The following is a 12,822-nucleotide window of genomic DNA, read 5'->3' on the forward strand; positions in this document are numbered from 1 at the left end:
AAATAAATAAATAGATTTATTTTTCTTTTAACGCATGCCTTTATGCGTGCGTTTCGGCCTTGGGCCCAAAGTGAAACTCAACTTTGTGCAGCTATATCGTGCCAGGTATTTCTTTCTCCTTTCCGAGTTGATGGTCGGTCAGGCGGCCACGACAGAGTCGTTCCGTCTGATGACATTTTCGTGAATAGCCATCAAATCAACTCGTTTCTCTCATCGTCAACGGCCACATAATGTCGCAGCATTGCAGATGCCAACATCGGCCACTGGACGATCAACTTCCAGTATATTCAACGGAGTTTTTTTCTTTTCCCCCTTCTTTTTTTTAAAAATATATATTTTACTCCACCCATCTTTAGGGCGAATGGAGAGGGCAGGCCGTCACGCTCTCTCCATTTTTTGCCACGATCAATATCACACCAAAAGGCACATGGAAAACTTCTTTGCGTACAGTCTACCGGCATTTTCTTATCCTTTTTTATTTTCATTTGATTTTGTTTCACGAAACGAATCCGGATGGATGCAATTCAAATATATCAGTCCGCCATTCGACAGATGGAAAGGTGCACAACACTTTGGGCCGAGGTGATCCCAGAATTTCTGAGTGGAATCTACAAAAACATTCATCGTCTGTGCGCTTTTCATGTCCAGGATGGATCCACAAACAAATCATAAATAACAAATAAAGAAAAAGACGTCCGTCTAATCGCGCAAAAAGGGGGTCCTTACAAGGATGACGGTGTGTCTCTCGTCGGCCGGCGCACCGAACGGCCAGGATCTCTTCAGTATGTTACGGGCGTTCGTGACGAACGGTTATCACATCTCCTCCTTCCTTCCTTTTCAAGTGCTCGGAGCTATATAACTAAGAGACAGTTGTCATCGCACGGGCACAGCTGGAACTTTCCTTTCCATTTTATTTATTGACGTTTGTTATTATTGCGCAAAAAGAAGATGGGCGTGCGGCATCGCTGTACGTTACGCTCCTCCATTTGTTGAATCATTGGACGCGATTCGCTCAATCTTTACGAAAGTGCGATAGCTCAATACACTGCGAGTGCTGGTGCAGATGGGCACAGCCAGTGTCAACTATAAGTGTAATCTAATTACTGCACACACACACGCAAAAAGTGATCCTGCCCGTCTATGAAACTTGTTCTTTCTCTCTTTTTTTTTAAAAAGAGGGACTTTAGCGCCAGTTCTCCATAAGTCACTTTACACACTCGGTTTGGTACGTACAAAGTGTCAGACAGGAAAGAGATGCCCCTTCTCGTTTTGGACGATATCCACATCGAGCGACGCATCTAGTGGAAAGAAGAGTCCACCATCGTTGCTATTCTCTCTTTTTTTTTTGGTCCGGGCTATAAAGAACGATACATCTATTATACTTTCTACGATACCTACGACCCGTGGCTGTTAACTTGACAGACGATCCCATTTCTAAAGATTTTTTTTTCTTTGATTTGATTTTCCATTGGAATTGCATTAGCGAAGACCTATTCATCAGCCGTTATAGTATAGTCCTTCCAACTGGTTCTAACAATGGCCGTTGTGGCGAAACTATGGTCTGGAATCGTCTATGGCCGACTGTTGGTCTTCCTTTACCTCGTGGTGCATCACGTCCGCATCGGTGTCGCTTACGAGACGGACACTAAAGACGGTAAGATCTTAATAATATCGAAATCTATCCCGGTGTTTATTTATTATTTTTTTTCATTTGATCGGGGGGGAAAGAAAAAAAGAAATAGACGATCTGTTGGCAACTGGTTTTTTAGCAAGACCGAATTTAATTGGCTGTAAAAACGCGTAGAAAAACTCGGTTCTTTTGAAGAAAAAAAAAATCTTTTTTCTTTCTGTTATATTGCACGTGTATCGCTTTTCTCGATTTAATCATGTGGTGCGGTGTGTGTAATCAAATGTTTTACATATAGTACTTTAACGCAACGTTTATATGTTGCTCTCTCGGGTAATTAAAAACAAAATGAATGTTTTTCTTTTTCTTTCATGTCGACGAAGTAGAAACGAGATCAGCTGTATAGATATAGCCATGTATACGTTACACCAACGTAGCTAACACAATCGAAAACGGCTCCCATTATTTAATCCGGGCCGAATGCATAAACGAAACCCGTTTTTCTTTAATTGAGATAACGTTCGGTGCGCGGAACTCTCGCAAATAAAACATTCACGTCAGCGTTTTTTTCCCCAACTCTTTTCGTCTGAGCTCGTTGTTAAGCTCATTATTAAGACGGGCGTCGTAACCTTGCCGACGCCAAACAACTGAGCGAAAAGGGAATATAAATCCGTCCATGTCGGGCCCGGGTCGGGCCACAGGTGCCTTTGAATACCTAATCTTCGGATCACTTACGTCTAGCCTTTATACACTAAATACGCGACCTTCTTCCAAGGAGTTTTCCGCATCCGCCTCGCTGTCTCATTGTCATTTGATTGCTGATGTAGAGCCGAATAAAAATAGGGCCGCCTATACGGAATGAAAGCGAATTGGATGAGGTACATTGGCGCGCGGGAATCAATCGTCTGTAGGGGTTGTTGTTGGAAATAGCACGAGGGCGTTAACCGGAAGTGCAAACTTGGTTTTCGATACATGTATAACGGCCATTCTATTTAGCAGTCGGTCGAAATAGAAGGCAGACGCATCTCTTTTGAAAGAGATTCGATCGAGGAGAGGCAATTTGGTTTGCGTCTTATCGACACGGCGGCGTATCATCGAATGACCGACTGCATCTTCATTTGATTTTTTTCACGGGTCACTTATTATTTTGGTTGTGTGTCCGCTCGATAAATCGAGCAGCTGCGTATGCCGTGATACAAAGCACGCGACTTGGGGGGGGGCTGGTATATATAAAAACAATGTTGCAGTTCAAAGGAAGAGACGCCCTTCTTTTCTTTTGTTTGTTTGGTTCTTTTGGCCATTTTGCAAAATAAAAGGGAATGAATTAGACAAAGGAAAGGCAGCCGTTCGCCAATGTTTTGGTCTGCCACATCAAATTTCATACGTAATGCGTTGTTCTTATTCGCGTTGATTTTCGGCTGGAACGCGACAACGAAAATCCTGTGGAAGCGCCTTTTTCTGATTCATTTTTCGCCAAAACGCAACAAAAAAAAACTGGGACAACAATACAAGACGCACGCAAAATAACAAATAAAGCGCGTCTCAACACACACACACACACAGCACCCACAACAAGAAGGAAAAAGCTTTTTTCTTAATTAATAACATCCCCCATTTTTCGCTTGCCACACGTGCCTAAATTGCTGTTCATTGTTTTGCACATTCGGTGTTTTCTCAAAAAGATAATGCACCTGGCGACGCCAACGGAGATCATCGAGGAAAAAGAAAAAGAAAAAAATGAGATCAAAAGGATAAAGGCAGCACATAAATAGGGATGAGGAGGAGCTATATACAATATATATATATGTGTGAGTCATGCGTTTTTGTTTCCTTTTAAGTTTGAAAAAAAAAATAAATAAATAAACAGAACGTCCGAGCGGCTCCGTTGAAGAAGACGCCGTGACTTGCAAAGGGATTTCTGGACCCCGGGTCTGTTGTCTTTCTCCGGTGGGAGGACAGCAAAACGTTCAACAAACGGGGGGGCTAAAGCGTCGTATTAGATGTGTCTTTTAAAGAATCGACCGTGACGTGGCATAAATGTCGTCAACGACCGCGTGTGAGACGTGTGAGAAACAAAAATCGTCCGTCTGTCCGCTTTTATTGTCGGCCATCTTTTTTTCTCTTATTTTTCAGCGTCTCTGTGGATGACGTCAGAGCTTGGATCCGTGCCACATTCGGATGAATGTGATGACAATCAAGAGAACCACTAGATTTTATTATTTATTTTTTTTTTGACGTCGGCGTGAGTTTAAAAAGAAAAAATGAAAATGGCCGACAGTTGGACTTTCGCGACGTGACACGCATTCCGTTTTCCTTTTGTGTTCTTTTTTTTTTTTTATGTTCGCGTTTTCGATATGCGATGATGTACTAGACAATGTGTTAGATACGAGCCAAAAAAATACAACAATTCAAAGAGAAATGCAGAAGACAAAAAAGCTGATCATCAGGCGGTCGAGTCAATAAATGCGCCGCCATTTTCTCTGTAGAAGAGCGAGCCAAGTTGAACACAATAAAAAGAAACGACTTTGAATCAGCGCAAACGTTGTCCCATAGTTTGTCGTTGATTCTCTTCATCTCCGTCCCCCCCCATCCTTCTTTTCCCCACCCGATAATGATCAAGACTGATCGCAATCAGCGCGGCGTTCAATTTCAAACGAAACCCAGAAACAAATGAATCGTTTATTTCTTTTCATCCCCCCCCCCCCGCTTTTTCTTGCTGATGTAACTCATTTGATATTTTTGCTGATTGTTCTTCTCCCCCCTTTTGTGATTTGAAAAATCGCCAGTCAAACGGAGCGACAGCGGCGATAATCGCATTTTCTACTCTATTAGGTTAAACTTTGATTCGAACGACATTTAATGCTCTGCACGGCCCACTGCTTCTTACGTAAATCACGTTTAAAAAAAAATATATATACTAGGAAATTGTTTAAAAAAAAATGAGGGGGGGGGCGTGATAAAAGGGGAAATTTTTGTTTATATCGGTATAACGATATAACAACAACAACAAACAAAAAAGGCCCGACCGGAGAGACTTAAGGAGCGAATGAAGGAGACAACATAGCCCTGCGAGCTCTATTTCATTGGCGCGTATACAACCCCGTGCTGTGAGTTTGTTCCAGACGTGTACATATATAGGAAAGAGCGATCGATAAAGCTGGAGTGTATCGTGTATAGCCCTCCCAGTTTGTTTTTTTTTCACGCCACCCACCACATCCGAATGTTAAATAATAAGGAGGCTACACACAAATGGGGCATTGACAGTTGACGTATGAACTGCGTATATGTGCAACGACTTTGATGTTCTCAAATCAAGTGTCACCGGAAATCATCAATTTTTTTTCTTAAACGATCATTTATTAAACGTTTAATAAAATGATAAGTTTAAACGTTAGTAGCGTAAAAGCCTTTTTTTTTCTTGTTGTTGACAGCTTTCAAGTGTGCGTGTGTGTCTTTTGATTAGAAGAGCACTCACTCTGTATCTGCGATGGAAGCCCCCCCTTTGCCACTAGCGAGGAACAAGATCGTGACTAGAAAAAAAAAAAAAGACAGTAGAACATCAGTGTGTGTGTTGGCCCTTTTGATGCAGTTGTATTGCACTATCTATTGATACACACATAGAACCTACTCGCTGTATCGTCTAGCGAGCACAGAGAAAAGGATACTGATGGATCTCGCACTCGATGTCAGAGTCTTATACTTGCTGATCTAATTACCGGCACATTCGAAGCGTTGCTAATGGCACACGGGCAAGCTCCGACGATCTCTTACACACACACACACACACGAAGATGTAATGGAAAAAGAAAAAAGAAGCTCCTGCTGCAAAAATAAGCGAACACCTTCGTCTACACATTTTCTTTTAGAACGAAAATCCCCTTCCCTTTTTTTGGCGTAGGTTAAATGTGAAAAACGGTGAAGAAAAAAGTACAAAATCAAGGCGTGAGATTAAAAGATCTTCCAAGAAAGAGTCTATAACATTGTCCGCCCTCCCCCCACACTTTTAATGAAACTCTATTAAAGATTACTGTCTATATCTTAAAAAAAAATCATGGGAAACTTTAACTGTATAACAAAAGTTGAGAAAAAAGTTGGACATTCCTTCAGGATTTACGTCCGAGTTTCTTTGAAGTTTAAAAAAAGAAATAAATAACTTTGAATGGCTCGTCCTGTGTGTAACTGCCGAAACGGGAGTAATGATCGCATACACACAGTGAGATTGATCACCATGACAGCAGAAGGTTTTTTTGCGAGGACTGCGGGTTGCCTAAAAGTTTGTGCGACAAAGACCAAATATAGATGTCACTAGAAGAAGAAAAATAGGAAATAAAAAAAAAAAAAGAAAAAGAAAATAAGAGATTGTAAATATAGTACAGGTGTAGTCAAGGTAAAGGCAAACTTAGCACTTCATCAGTGGTCTGTATAGCCATCCCCGGTCCATAATGTATAGTCGTTAAATATCTAAATGTATATATATATCAGCGCTTGACGTTATTGCATTAACAATAAATCTTATCAGCATTGAAAAAAACTACATGTTTTTTTTTAATTTTGTGAGCTGAGACTTTGGTGAATTGGTTTCATTTCCGGCGGAGATCAAAGTTTAACGAAGCGTTAAAAGTCTGAAATCGGTTACTATGGTGAAGCGAGATCAAGACGCATTAAAAAAAAATTAAGAATAAAAAAGAAAAAAAAAAAAAAAAAAGAAAACATAGAGATGATTGTCGTTTAAATATTGATTGATTTAGTTTGGAGAGACAGCGATCAGGCATTCGCCCAAGGTAAATGCTGGCAGAAAGACGTCCTGGATTTGGATGCAGGATGGACGAGTTTTCGGTCTAGTGGGCAGCATCATCACCATCATCATCACCATCACCACCAATATCTACCCGAGTTGGAGCCGATGCGTGTGGAGATGAGGCCGCCGTACGCAATCCAATCGCCTAATCACCAAGTCACTGTCAAAATGGCCATCGCTTACGGTGGCGTAGCTCGTCTGCCCTGCCCGGTCAGGCAACTGGGAAACAAAACAGTACACACAATTTGTCTTGTATTCTTATTATTTATGATTTATGTTCCTACGCAGACATAGTAAAGTATAGTTTGACCTGCCTCCAACTTGGCCATTGAAAGCGCATACGTATATATAGTCTACGCACAACTTTGCTTTCAATCAAATGTTTGTGGAGAGAGAGAAAGAAGGCAAATCACTTGTTGTTATTCACTTGATGGAGAAGACTTCGTCAAGCAGTCAAAGAGCTTCATCAAGAAGCGTGTCATCCGATTTAGGAGAACAGCTGTAATGACGTGCAAGCGCGGGGAATTCAAACTTGCGTCATTCGCAGCACAATGGCCCTCTGATCCGCGTTGAATTCCAGCCAGGGCGGTGTGCAAAGCTGAAGAAAACTTCACTTTCTTTAATCACCTTTTTCTTCTGTCCAATATGGCTCCTTATTTCGCCACGAAACTTTGATATTCTTTGAATATTCACCCATGAAAGTTGGCCTCGTGTCCGACGGCTCACCATACCGAAAAACACGAGACGTCGCTATAGCGTCTAGCACTTATAAATAATAATAATTTGAAGAAAAAAAGACGTTGGGAATACCCGTTGGTGCTGTAGATTAGATCGACCGAGAGCTCATGGAGCCACGTTCCCTAGCAACGATCCACTAATAGACAAGTGACGATATATGGCTGATGGGCTCTTATTATAGTCGGATGATTGTTTGTTGCTAATCAATGTGTACATACACGGTTTCTTCAATATTTTTTGTTTGGGGTACACTTAAATAAAAATAGGTATCGTGGATGAAGTACTCAGATGACAGTGTCCAATTGTTGACGGTGGGCAACGGGACTTATTCCAATGACAATCGCTTGGCGATCGCATGGCGCTACCCTGGCAACTGGACGTTGCAGATATCTTCGCTCGAACTGCACGACACCGGCTGCTACCAGTGTCAAGTACATATTGATTTTGTTTGTCCGTTTTATTGTACGCATGAAATTATTGTTTAAAAATTTAAAAAATAAATGTCACGCTATTTTCATATTGGCGTAGGTGAACACACATCCGCCGATCGGCCTCTTCGTCTATCTGCACATTCGAGGTGAGCAATATGTAAGAAAACTAATAACAAAGTGTGACGGCGTGTACATGGATATGTTTCATTTCCTTTCTTTCTTTACACTTGGGGTCGGCATCTAACTACTTTGTTATTGATTCGACCCTATTGCCGCAAAGTCTTAAGCACTGCAGGGCCTCATCCATCCAATTGCCAGTCGGAGTGCGGTCTATCTTCTTTTGACATCCATCCGGCTATACAGCCAGACTTAGTCTCTATATACTCATTAAATTTAGAAATACAAAAAATGGGAAAAAATAAGTGGCTTTCTCATAGCGTCTGACACGCAATTTTTTCGCACGTGTCTATTATATTCAGAGCTGTTTGAACCAGAAGGCAACGTGAAAGAGAGGCTCATATTTTTTTTTTCTTTCTTTCGTCAACAGATTGTTGAACGAAAGTATAGGCGTGAGTCTGTACAGAATTTGTATTTTTTCTTTCTTTTTTTATCTTTAGTTTGTTGACTTCTGAAGCGCAAGACTTTCAGATTGCTCCTGTGCTACGGTACAGATCCAGTCCCTCGAGTGTGTACAGGATCACAAAGGGCTTGAATGTAACACTGTCAAGCCCCTTGCCAAGAAGGCGGAAACTACGCCACAAAAAAAGCAAGAACTTTCTTTTTAACATTAATTTATTTTTATTTTTATTTTTATTTTCAAAAACCTTTGCCGTTAGTGTTTGAAGCCTTTTCGAAGCAGATGCAAAGGAAGAGTGAAGATGCAGGGCGTTACGGTGAATACCCAATAACCCGAAAACCTAATAAAAAAAAGGGCTTCATTTTGAAAATATACACGATTAAAAAAAAAAGATAGAAGAAGAGACAAGACAAATCGAGACATCAAAAGAGTGTATTTTTATCCCGATCAGGATCAACTGTCAAATTACATATGCTTAGAATTTGTGTTGTTTTTTTATTTATTTATTTATTTTTTTTTTTACATTTAAAATTAAGCATCGCTTTTATCTTCTTCTTTTGGATGCCTCCATCAACATTTTTCAAAACAAAAAAATCGTCAACGAGATTATGCGCGGGGGTTGTTCATATCGATCACTATACGGCAAACGAATACGTATAGCGTAACACAACGTTCCACCTTTTCTTTTTTCGGAAATTCAAAGAGCACAGAGACATGCTTGCCCTTTATGTATATTACACGATCATCGTGTGTGTAGCCTATACGCTTCATTGCCTTCAGCTATCTGACATATCGGCAGGAAATTCAAACCCTTTCCCCATGAGATTGTCTGCGTTGAGAAGCGCACAAGAGATCCGCGCACAGTTCGAATGTAAAACGGATATACGCGGCCTCAAAGTCGGGCATTTTGTTTGAATAAAAAGGGGGCCAAATCCCGGAGAGACGTGTCATGTCTGTCAACGGGTGACGCGCATTTATGGTTTACAGTCGTGCGGGACTCGAGCCAAAGTTGGACCGAAAAGAACAAGTTTTCCATCTAAATAAACCGCTGCTGTCAAATTCCATGATGTCGCATACTCTTATAAGTACATACATCATGTTGCATATGTATACTGAAAAAGCGTTTCCATCCCTTCTACCCTCTTTTAGTCCCCCCGCTCTTTATTTTTTTAAAAACTTTTTTTTTATTTTTCATTTTTAACAATGGAATTTTTTCCATTACACGAAAACTTCTGTCTGTGTTTGACATCAATCTAAATGTCTCAGCAGCAAACAAAAAAGGGGAAAAAGCTGAGAATGCTAAGCAGATCTAAACTTGACTGTTATTGATTAAATTATCTTGTGGACGTATTATTTAAAAATCGAATGGCACGTTTAAACGAGTTTCATATATTGATGGATGAAATGCTGATCGAGCATCATTTCGTCGCATTGATATGGAAAATTATGTAAATTAAAAAATGAAATGCATTTTTGCAGGTCCAGCCGTGGCTATTGTGGACGAAGGAAACATTTCTATAAGCGAAGCTGTTTTCAAAAATGGCGCTTTGATTCGGTTGGTGTGTCAAGTGCGACAGGCCGACAGAAACAATTTCTCACTTCACTGGAAAATCGGTTCGACCATTCTCAATCACGACACACAGCGAGGAGGTGTCAGGTAGGCCACTGTTGCTGATGTCTAAAAAGGCTGTTTTGCCTGCAACGTGTCGGGACTTTTATTTATCTTCAATTGAATGTAACCCCGTCACTGAACGTGAAAGTGTCAAGACGGAGCGGAAAGGTCGAGACGCAGTCAGCTGGCTTCTGATGGCTCGGGCCAATTCACGCGATTCGGGAATCTACAGCTGTTCAGTAGACAACCGATCGGAGGCCATCGTGTCTGTTCACGTCATACAAGGTGCGACATTCAATAATTTGATGAACAATTAAGAATATTTTATTTAAAAAATAATAATAAATTGGTATAAAAATATAGAACGAAGTTGAATTGCAAATGTTGCATTTTAAAAAGCGATGTTTGAATTGATTGTTGATTTTATTGGGACGGGCGAACAGGTGAACAGCAGGCGGCCGTTCAAGAACTGACGGGCGTGGCCGTACGGCATTTTAGCGTTTGGATTCTTCTCTTCGTGATTGGCCATTCGGTACTTTACTGATGTTCCATCGACCTCTCCATTTTTAGTTGTGTGTTATTAAATAACTCTGCCGTACCTATTTTATGTACATAAGGCGAAAACGTCTAGTTCTCGCCATAAAAAAAAAAATTTAATAAAATAAATAAATAAAATGTCTGCCCATATCTCAAAACCCTGTCATTGTTTAAAATGTATGGTTATCTGACACCCTTTTCTGTCTCATGATTCATTTGGCATACGAAGGACATGTTGAACCAAATAAAATGAAAAGTCATAATAATCAATTGCTGTTGAAATGTTCATTCAACTCGATGGCAGCACAACGAATAGAAACTAAACAAAAAGCACATCATAAAACGTAGCGGCTCACATTGAATGATGATCGAATGGGGAGAGAGAAAAGTTGAACTGCTCATCACTGTGCAATGATGTATTGACCTCTTGTTTGCTAGAAGCCATCTGTAATTTGCGTAACAATGGAATTTTTGCGTCGTGGGAGTGAGACAAGTACTTCGTCATCTCTTGTTTCTAGGGCTTTATTTTTTTTTCAAATAAAATGGATGCCATTTATTATCCCCTCGCTGCGAAGAAGGAAAAACAAAGTTATTATTAATTAGAACCTCTTATATGCATGTCTGGTACTCGACAAGGACGCCATCTGTGCTCACCGTAGTTTCAAGAGATATAATCAATTTGCGTCCAGCTATTTGCAGCGCAGGTAAATTGCATGTCGCAAGATATTAAGTGGGATGGAGAAAGTTGACAGCTGACGTATGCACATGTTTCGTGAACTTGTCCATTATACTTTTCCTTGTGAGTGGGGTCCACTGGTTAGCATAAACAATAGGGCCCTGCGTTTTAGATACCTCTATATACTTCCGTTTTATTAGCCGCGTGAGACGGAAGCGTCGTAGAAGTTCTTGGGCATTGCAATAACAGCTCTCGCGTGATACGATGGAAACTTGTCAACAGTAGAATATCAAAAATAAATGGCAGAATGTACAAAGTCGACCATCGATCCATTGCCAACAACACGCTCCATTCCTGGGAAGTCCTGTTTTTTTCAAAGTTTTTTAAATAGGACACAATGGGGTTGGCTGCATTTCTAAAAATCTATCCAATTAAAATTAATCGAATTTTAGCCGGCCCTGTATGTATGCGGCATAACTTTTCAACGAGGCCAGAGGGAAAGGGAAAAGAAAAGTTTTAACAATACGTCCAGGACAACCAACTTTGACTTGCGGTTTGTTGCTTTGCTTCTTCCAGACCTGATTTTTCTGATGTCACAAATAAATTTGGATGGCTATAACTCAAAGAGATTTCCATCGTTATAGAAATAAGCCCGAACGACGTCGACAGACGCAAACTGTAACACAAAGCAAAGGGAATTGAGCAGTTTTTTGTGTGGTTATAAGTATAGATTTAGAATCCTATCGTATTGTATGGGCTCAAAAGAGCAGAATTTATAACGACGTGAATAAAATTTCAAATCGGATTTTTCTTCGCATTAAACTTGCACCTCGAGTCCCACTACTAAATTTGGAATCGATGCAAACATTTAATATCCAAAGTTAGAAACTCCTTTTCCTGCGAAACGGATGTGCCACGACGTTGCGATTGGCTGAGAAACATCTCAACTCTTCAAAATCGCGCATAATATTTAAATTTTACTGCTTAACTCAAAAGGGCCGAAAATAATTTATTGGCCAGGAATGAAAACTTGCGATGATAACAGCCGAGTCTAGCCATAAAAAGACGAATGAAAAAGAGGATTGATAAAAAAAGAAGGAAAGAGTTCAACGTTTTTATTTTTTGGCTTTATTTCGTATTAAATCATCGTGAAAGTCTCTGGCACAAAATCCAGCAGACAAAAGCTTTTTTTTTTTTTTTTAAACGCTCGCCAGCATTATTCTCACACGAGAACAAAAGTTTTGCGAACTTTTAATACCGGTCAGGATTTTTTTTAAGAATGAAAAAACAATAATTGGCACAGCGAACAAGAGGAGCTTGACGTACAAAAGGTTGACGAAGAATCGAACGAAAAAAAAAAAAAGTCCTTGTCCCCCTCAGGAATGTGAGTAGATGATGGAAGTTTCGTCCCGACCTCTCTTTCGTCAGCAGGATAGGAAAAGAAATTTTTTTATTATTCGCATTATTTCATAATGATTTTTTGTCGTCTATTTGGCTTTCACTTTTACATCCGTTTTTGTTTTTCGCAACGAAGCGTTACTCAAAGTTATGCATAAGCAGAATTCAACAGAACATGTGCTTGATGAAATTAAGGATGAAACAAAGAGAGAAAATTCTGCAGAACAAGTATTTTCGAAGAACAAATGTTACTGGTTGAAAATGTTTTGTTTCTCGAATCGAACGTTACGTAGGGAGCTGATTTTTTAATATCGACCGCTAGATGACTCTTTGTTTTGCCGCCAAAAGTCACAAAAATCAAGTATTTTATCAAGAAACTAAAAATTACGAGTGAGTTGGAAATTATGCAAGTAAGCACAGTACCATTA

General features: G+C 40.1%; 1 protein-coding gene and 1 long non-coding RNA gene across 4 annotated transcripts in view; one reads left to right on the forward strand and one right to left on the reverse strand.

Moving 5' to 3' along the window:
* Positions 1-777: 777 nt before the first annotated feature.
* On the forward strand, positions 778-10,590 carry LOC116916731 (zwei Ig domain protein zig-8). Of its 2 annotated transcripts, none has more exons than XM_045169411.1 (8): positions 778-1,225; positions 1,484-1,654; positions 6,376-6,659; positions 7,430-7,594; positions 7,692-7,740; positions 9,651-9,828; positions 9,932-10,068; positions 10,227-10,590. In XM_045169411.1, exons 2-8 carry the CDS (start codon positions 1,537-1,539, stop codon positions 10,325-10,327), a joined length of 1,032 nt encoding a protein of 343 aa, XP_045025346.1. In that variant the 5' UTR covers positions 778-1,225; positions 1,484-1,536; the 3' UTR covers positions 10,328-10,590. The 2 variants fall into 2 exon arrangements, with proteins under 2 accessions (XP_045025346.1, XP_045025347.1); XM_045169412.1 differs by having other exon boundaries at positions 1,489-1,654.
* Positions 10,271-12,822, reverse strand: part of LOC116916816 — a 2,698-nt gene continuing 146 nt past the window's right edge. Inside the window, exons 1-4 of one of the 2 annotated variants that reach the window (XR_004390828.2) lie at positions 12,818-12,822; positions 10,975-11,672; positions 10,677-10,887; positions 10,271-10,410 (exon numbers count right to left, since the gene is read on the reverse strand). The exon at positions 12,818-12,822 is cut by the window's right edge and continues 146 nt beyond it. This is a non-coding gene — a long non-coding RNA (uncharacterized LOC116916816). Of the gene's footprint in view, positions 10,411-10,590; positions 10,888-10,974; positions 11,673-12,817 lie in introns of those variants that run through there. The other variant, XR_004390827.2, reaches the window with a different exon arrangement.

This window comes from Daphnia magna, linkage group LG2, assembly GCF_020631705.1.
Source record: "Daphnia magna isolate NIES linkage group LG2, ASM2063170v1.1, whole genome shotgun sequence".
Taxonomy (NCBI): Eukaryota; Metazoa; Arthropoda; class Branchiopoda; order Diplostraca; family Daphniidae; genus Daphnia; species Daphnia magna.